The 8,521-nt window shown below is 32.2% G+C and overlaps 2 protein-coding genes and 1 pseudogene across 2 annotated transcripts; all 3 read right to left on the minus strand.

The window, feature by feature from the left end:
- The window catches only part of LOC125867618 (uncharacterized), an 18,187-nt pseudogene extending 12,666 nt beyond the window's left edge, over nt 1-5,521 (minus strand).
- A 310-nt stretch (nt 5,522-5,831) lies between these two features.
- LOC125867719 (uncharacterized) lies at nt 5,832-6,250 on the minus strand. The gene is made up of 2 exons (XM_049548322.1): nt 5,909-6,250; nt 5,832-5,843 (listed from the first exon to the last, which is right to left on the minus strand). Exons 1-2 carry the CDS (start codon nt 6,248-6,250, stop codon nt 5,832-5,834), a joined length of 354 nt encoding a protein of 117 aa, XP_049404279.1.
- A 60-nt stretch (nt 6,251-6,310) lies between these two features.
- Nucleotides 6,311-7,698, minus strand: LOC125867812 (uncharacterized). The gene is made up of 3 exons (XM_049548430.1): nt 6,999-7,698; nt 6,710-6,828; nt 6,311-6,619 (listed from the first exon to the last, which is right to left on the minus strand). The coding sequence occupies exons 1-3, from the start codon at nt 7,696-7,698 to the stop codon at nt 6,311-6,313; spliced, it is 1,128 nt and encodes a 375-aa protein (XP_049404387.1).
- Between the last annotated feature and the right edge of the window lie 823 nt (nt 7,699-8,521).

Here is an 8,521-nt window from a genome sequence, read left to right on the forward strand (position 1 = left end):
TGATAAGGTTCTTGTAATAGACTTAATAGACTTCTTTTGATTGTAAAGGGCCGTGTCCCTAGCAGAGGCGAATCTAGGATTTTTCGAATATGGGTGCAGCAAGAAAAATGTATTAAGTGGGAATTGATTGTCAGTCCTCAAAGTCAAAAGCTCAACATTTAACCATGTGGACCAACTAGACTTTTTATAGTACGGGTGCAAAAATATAATATTATACAAATGTTAAAAAATATATACATAAAATATCTAATTTTACGAGGAGACCACGGGTTCGGGTGCCTTATTTTTTGCACCTAAATTCGCCACTGGTCCCTAGTATGTTTTCACGTTTATGTCTAAGATGGCTAAGAGACTTAGTATTCTGCTTGTGTACCTTTGAATGATGTTTTTAAAAGTGACCTTTGAGTCTTATGGGATTTTATTTAAAGAGTTTTTAATTCCGCACTATTTTTCATATCTAATGTGATGAATGCTAAGGGCTTGTATGAGACCTCCGAGAGGTTGAATACGCATGTTACGACTTGGGGATACTCCCGGGTCATGACAAATATTCTCTCAGAAAGAATATTACTACTATATATTAGTTCATAGCTATACCTCGAAATCTTCTCCTTTTTGTTGGTCCATTGCCACATATTCATCTTCCACAATTGTTTTTGAGTTATTTTTACTTGAATATATTTCTTGAACTTTTTTTTTTCCAGTAATCATCGAACTAGAATCATCAACTCTTTTTAATCTTCTCTCTTTTTCTTTAGAGGTTTTAACCTCATTTTGAGGGGGTTGATGAGTCACTGAATATATATATTTTTTAATCTACAGTGTATCAAATAATAGTATAGAAAGATGTTGAACCCACAAAGATTGATTTGTCTATTCTACAGACGTTTCTTGTTTTAATTACTATTTAAGAAAATCAAGAATAGTTGAATGGTGAATTAATTAATTAATAATACAAAAAGAAGAGAAAATACTTTAGTTTTCACAATATATTAAAAGGTATTGAGGATCTTGACTTCACTCAATATTTTTATATAAAGTAGATTATTTATTCCTAAATTTATATTTCTCATAAAAGTATAAATAACGCTCACGATTATATTTATATATTATTACTGAAATGGAACAATTAAATACACTCCTCTTGATTATACAATTTAATTGCCAAAATAGTAATATTTAAGAACAAGAAATGTGTACTTGAATTAAAACATATTCTTCTAAGTAAGTCTCTTTCGATTACCTTACTTGTTATAACTAATTATTACACTATTCGCCTCTCTCTATTACAAATAAGTATAGATTTAACTATAACATAAAATAGATAGATATCACTAAAATATTAACAATATACCAATACTCCAATTAGCGGTATTACTTCTTCTACCTCACTCGATTACAAAATTAGTAATATGTTAATACGTAGTAAACAATAGATATATGTTAATAAATTTAAAAACATCTAACTATAAAATAAATAAAAATAAAATCTATAGTTTAAGCTCACACACGTAAAATTTAGAAATAATACTAATATTATATAGAAATATCAAGATTTGTCATTTCCCCAACACAAAAGAAAATTACTTCATAATAGATATGGTACTACTAAAGAAAAATATTTCGCTCCATTAAATAAGAAAACAGAAGAAATATTCAAGAAGAATAATTTCACTATTTAATTAAAAGCAGGAACTAGAATAATTTTCAACACCAAATGACTAAAAAATTAGTACAAGAACTTAAAGAAATATATGAATTGTTTTGTTTCTGCCCCTCTCTACTGCATTTGCAACTTATTCCTCGTGTTATTTATAGTCATTCTCTAAAGATGAAAATCACCATTTTCTCTTAATGTTTTCATTTGGTAGTTGATATTTTTGACAAAATTAAAATGATAGGTCAAATGTATACCAACATTTGACAAAGTTTTTCATCTAACTTGTCTTTTACTTTGTTTTCCATGTTGATGGCCACCATGCTACTACATTTTTCAACTTTTATTTTACATGTTTGTTGCATCTTTCTTTCATTTCTTTCTTATTTATTTTTTCTTCTTTCCATGTTTAGCTTGTGGGTTCTACACAAAGAAAAATATGTCCAACTCAATTCCATATTTGCTCAACTTTTCATTCCTCTCTTTTATAATTCTTTAATATTTTCATTTGTGTTGGATAATTTCTTGTAAATCAGCACTTGAGTTTCTTTTGCCACATATCTACTTAGTTGATATTTTCTTATTGTATTGCAACATTTTCTGCAAATAAAGATTAAAAATATTAGAATTAAAATTAAATAACAATTTAGTATATATATGATATTTTTCTCTTATCAGGGGTTATTGAGAGACTTAGATCTAATCTCCTTATTTACTATGTGTTATTCAATAGCTTTAGATTTAGTTCAAAGTTTTGAATTAAACCCAAAGAAAAGAATGGATTTCTAATCGATTTTATTGAATGCAAATGTATACCTCTAGTAATTATCTTTGATGGAGATTGTTCCTCCATGATTACAATAGTTGTGATTACTATTTTGATTGATTGGAGATTTTAGTTGAAGAACTGCAGAAAATTAGGGAGAATGAAAAAATAATACAAATTTAAAAGATTAAAAACGGATGAAATCCTAGCATGGCATATATGTATCTCCTGATCATTCCTATTCGATATCATGAATAGGTATGTCTGTCAACCATTTCTAGTCTAAAAAAACAAAAAAAAAAACATAATACCTGAAATTTGAACGAGGATTAATTATAACTTTTTCAAATTTTGAATTTGATTTGGTTGAGAGATTTGTGGGGATTGAGGGGTTTATAGTTGTTAAGAGAATCAAGGAGATAATTATGTGGGAGTGGATGAAAGAGGTTGTGTGCAAGTTTGTATAAAGGGAGAAGGGACGGATTTACCCCCGAACTTTAATAAATGGTACGTATATGCCCTCCGTTATACTTTGCGTCCATATAAGCCTCTTCCGTCCAATTATAGGTACACATATACCCCTCTCACTAACGGACCCCTAATTGCTTACACGTGTCTTATTCCTATTGAACTACCCGTTTGACCCTTTTTTTTAAGCCATAACCCAACTATCCACCCCATAACCCAATACCCACCCAATTTTCTCTAAAAGGAATCTTAATTAAAACACCCAAATTTGTCCATTTCCCCTAGTCGGAGGTCATCGCGTATCTCACACACCAAAACCCTAGTCGTCGCCTGTATCCAATATCCGTCGCGATTCCAGTTTGTCTTCGTCGATTCTACCTTGTCTTCGTCGAATCTATTGTGTGTTCTTCGATATTTATGTAGTCAATTTTTCATCTATCTGTCGTCTCCCTCAAATCAGACCTAAAACCATGTCTGAAAGTTCTTGTCATTCAATTAGTAACTCCATGATAATGACTTGTTTTTGTGGTGAATTGACTCGTTGTTTCACTTCAAGAACTTCATTGAACCCCGGAAGAAGATTTTATAGATGTTCAAAACCTAAGGTACATTTTTCGCTAAATGTAAATTAATATGATTTGTGCTTGTATTTTGGTGATTATGAGTTCTTCTCTGTTATTTTTATTAGATTGAAAAATGTAAATTTTGGAGGTGGGAAGACAGTTCTTCAGAAAATTCTTCTATTGAAGTTAATTTATTGAAGTCTAAATTAGAAGTTGCTACGTTGAAAATGGAGAATTTGAGAGAGTCGTTAAATGCGGTGAAGATTGAAAGAGACAATTTGAGGAAAAAATTGGAGAATTTAGAGAGTTTAAACTACTTCGAGGTGAATAAATCAAGAAATTTGGAAGCTAAAGTGTTGAAGTTGAAGATGTTGTGTATATTGTCATTTACTATGTTTGTGGTATTTGTTGTTGCAATTTTCAAGTGATTAACTGGAAGCATGAGGAATATATGTTGTTGAATTGTAGTTTCAAGGGTTAGTTATTTCAAGTATTTGTAATTTCAAGTGTTAGTTATTTCAAGTATTTGTAGTTTAAAGTGTTAGTTATTTCAACTGTTCCTATGTATTAGTGAATCTTATGTTTGAATGTTGGTCATTATTTAGTGTAGCTATTGCTTCAAACGTATTGTGAATTTCAAGTGTTGGCTTTGAACATTATTTTGTGTCTTTTGCCTTAAAGTTTGTAGTATTTATTTGTGTTATATTGGTCATTATGTTGAAGATGGATAAATTTTCTGGTATTGCCATTACGGTTTCCTTGAATTTAGAGAATCTGAAAATGAAATGAAAGCTTGTCTTACCATTGTTTATGAAACGTGTTTTCAGGTTTTATTAAACTTGCACAAAGACACTATTAAACTGTCAACATGAAAATCACTAACTAACTTCTTTTTTAAGAGAACAAAAATTCCATTACTTATCAGACAGCATCAGAAACTCGGTTTAACATCATCCATGAAGTCTTAAATTTAAAAATCGTGCATTGCTTGCTGTGACTGCTTGGTGATTCTTCAACTCACAACACCAGCTATGTGACTGCCATTAGCTCTAATAAATCTAGGACTTGGAAAGCCATTCAACATGGATGGCAATATTGCCAAATTGGACTTCTTTGGAAACCTGCAACAACATACACATTAATTTCTGGAATGCCTCTTGGATTCGATCAAATACCCCTCTTAAATCATCATCATCTTATCACAGCAGTCAATAAATTTACCTCTGAGTAAATCATCATCTACTTATCAGTTCAATATAGAACCAAAAGGAAAAAAAATTTACTACACAGTCGACCATTGACAGAGAAAATGGTCTCAAAAAATGTATACCACAACAAAATACTATTGTACATCAACAGAACCCAACAGATACAAGACACTACATATAACATTCACTTGGTCATATATAAACAAAACAACAGTTAGTTTTAGCTGATGCACTCAACCTATACAAATAATAGAAGTAAAACAGAGTACCAAAACTACAATTTTAACCTTAAAGGCATCAGCCTATAGTACAACCAAAACATCATAAAAACATCATTTAAGGCACCAGCCTACACAAAATATACCAAAAAAAATAAGTTTAGCCTTAACATCATTTAAGGCACCAGCCTATACAAAACATAGCAAAAAAATAAGTTTAGCCTTAACATCAATATAGGCACCAACATATACAAAACAATACCAACACAATAGCATCATCCCCTTCTTGGCCTCAACTTTTGTAGCTGGTTTGTAGTAACTGCACCCTGTCCATTCCAAGTTAAGCCAGTTGGTCCTATGGGAAGATTTGTAGCTTCACTAACACCAAATTTGTCACCTCTGAAGCCTATTACTCTACTTCTAATTGGTTCTTGTGGGTTCTGTTTCTTTTTCAATCTTGTTAGAAAAACTTCTTCTGAGATTGTTCTTGGCCTTAGCCTAGGGTCTTCATCATCATCCTCAGCTACTGGAAAATAGCTGCTAGAAGAAACATATCCAAACTGACTTTCTTGTGTTGATTGTGGGGCTGTGCAGTTGATGTCTTCCTCAGAAGCTTCATCTTCATCAACTAAATATCTCATAAGCTGCCTCTTTTCCCCCCTGCCAGATTCTTTTCCTTGCTTAGCAAGTTGCTTCCCCTGCTTCTTAGTAAGTTGTTTCCCCTGCTTTGCCTTATTAATCATAATAAAAGATATATAATTAAATAGTAAAATAAAATAATTATTTGATGAAATTAAAGATTAAATGAAAATTACCTTTTCACATCCTCTTGCATTGTGATTTTGTTCTCCACAATTACTACATGTCATCACTTTTCCTTTTCTTGTTTGCTTCCATACTCCTTGCATCTTAACAACTTCATCTTTTTCTCTTTCCCTCATAAGCTTAGGTCTACCAACAAGCCTGACCAATTCAGGTGGTTCAATGGCATGTAAAAGATCACATTTCCAGAATGGTTCTCCCCTAACAAGTTGTAACTTGTGTTTGTAAACTGCCAATGATGCCTCCTTACTATAATACCAATGAATATCTTTCATTGGTATCATTTTCTTGTGCTCCATGGCCTTAATTGCATGTGGACATGGAATTCCAGTCAGATCCCATGTTCTGCATGTGCATTTTTTCTCTCTTAAGTTAACAATGTGTCTATCTGCACCTTCAGTAACCTCATAGCCATTATCCCCATTGTCACTAACCTTACAAACCTTGGAAATCTTCAAATACTCAATAAACAACAACTCACTTTTGGGACTAAATCCATCATCTTTCCACTTCCTTACATCAACCTCTTTTGCTACCAACCTCTCCATTATTTTGACCCTGATGTCTTCCAACATTCCAATAATTGGCTTGTACCTTGCTTCAAGTATTCATGCATTGAATGATTCAGTAAAGTTATTGTCAACAACTTGATTTTTGCACATTGTATCTAAATAGGCTCTGCACCATGCTTTGGGAGGATACTTGTCTATTAAATCTTGTCCAGCCTCTCCATTAACTTCCTTGATCTCTTGAAGTTGGTCCTCAAACTCCTCTGTAAATGATGACCATGCAGCCCACCATAGCAACTTTTTCAGCTCACATTTACCCCATATTTTGCACCAATTTGCCTCAATATGCCTTGCATAATATCTCTGGTGTGCTTCAGGTAAGATTGTCCTTACTGCTTCAAGCAACCCCTAAGTATCAAATTAAAACAACTAAAAATTAATAAAAGAAACAGTATCAAGCAAAGGTAAATAAATTGCAAATTAGTAGTATAATATTACCTTCTGCATATCTGATATGAATGTCAGTCCTTCACCATTTTGAAGTTCAAGTGAATGTTGCAAATGTTGCATAAACCATGTCCAAGTCCTCTTAGTCTCTTTATCTACCACAGCCCAAGCTAGAGGATAGAAAAAGTTATTACTGTCTTGACCAACAGCACACAATACATGTCCCTTAGTTTTTCCTTTAAGGAATGTACCATCTAACCCAATAAGTGGTCTTAACCCAAACTTAAACCCAACTTCATTGCCTTGAAGCAAATATACATTCTAAGAAATTTTCTCTTACCATTAGATAGTGCCTCTTTAGACAAATCTATCACAATGTCAGACCCTGTATTACAACTTCTCAATTCAGTAGCATAACCCTCTAATTTGTTGTAAGAGTCTACAAAGCTACCTTCTAAACTCTCCAGTATCTCCTTTTTGACTCTCTTGCACTTTGCTTCACTTACATTTAACTCAAAAACTCTATGTAAATCAGCCTTTATTTCTTTGACTTTGTACTTGGGGTCACTTTGCAATTTGTCCTTGAAATACAAGGCTATTGTTGAGTAATCTACTAAAGAGTTATCATATGCTATTCCACACTCTATATGATCTACAAGTGTTTTGACACTAACTCCAGGAGTGGTCAAATCCCCATAAATAAGAAGTAAAAATGGACAGCCATCAGCAGCACATGTATACCTCAATCTTTTTTTATCACTCTTCAACACAACTAGTTCTACCTTCTTAGCTAGAGCATAAAGTTTACAAAACTGTTTTGCTTCAGGTATGTCCTTGAAGGCCATACCCTTAACAATCTCCTTATAATCTTGCAAACCATCAGTTATATTCCTCTTTTTTTTAGTAACAACATTTTCTAATTCATGTGTATCATAATCTGAACAACTAAACACCATTCCATTATTACTGTCATCTTCACTTTCACTACAGTCTGTGCCCTTATTAACAATTGGTGAAAGTAGAAATGACCCATCATGCATGACAATATCAATTACATCAACAGACAATTCACAATCTTCAGTAGCAAACAAGTGAATAGATTTATACTCAGTAGAGATAAAAGATGTTAAGGTCCTAACTCCCTCATCACCTATTATTTCAAAATATTTCCCAGTTGAAGCAAGTACAATAAGTTCTTGCACACTAACAAAACCTAACTTATTAATGTACTCATTCACTAAGTCAATAAAAGATATTAGGTCAGGATCATACCCTTTCCAATAAGTCACACATCCTCTATCATAATATGGTTCTGGACTGGTTAGTCACTCACCACCATGATGAAAGTATATGGTAACTTCAACTATGTTAATGACCTACAAAGAGTTATGAAATAACATAAGTAACAGTGAGTATAAAACAGTGAATATAAGTCACATTAGTAAATGAGTCACATTGAGTTAAGAAAGTCAATTAATAAGCATAACTAAGTAAGTTAATTAGTAAATAAGTAACAGTGAGTATAAGTAATAGTGAGTATAAGTCACATTAGTAAATAAGTCACATTGAATTGAGAAAGTCAATTAGTAAGCACAAATAAGTAAGTTAATTAGTAAATAAGTAACAGTGAGTATAAGTCACATTAGGATTAAAGTAAGTAAGTTAGTTAATTAAGTCACATTGAGTAAGTTAAGAAAGTCATATTAGTTAAGTAAGTCACATTTGAATTAGTAAGCACATTAGGATTAAGTAAGTCAATTAGTTTAGTACGTCACATTTGGATTAAGTAAGTTAGCCACATAAAGTAAGTTAGTCACATTAGGATAAAGTAGGTAAGTTAGTTAATTAAGTCACATTGAGTTA

The sequence above is a fragment of the Solanum stenotomum genome, chromosome 1, assembly GCF_019186545.1.
Source record: "Solanum stenotomum isolate F172 chromosome 1, ASM1918654v1, whole genome shotgun sequence".
Taxonomy (NCBI): Eukaryota; Viridiplantae; Streptophyta; class Magnoliopsida; order Solanales; family Solanaceae; genus Solanum; species Solanum stenotomum.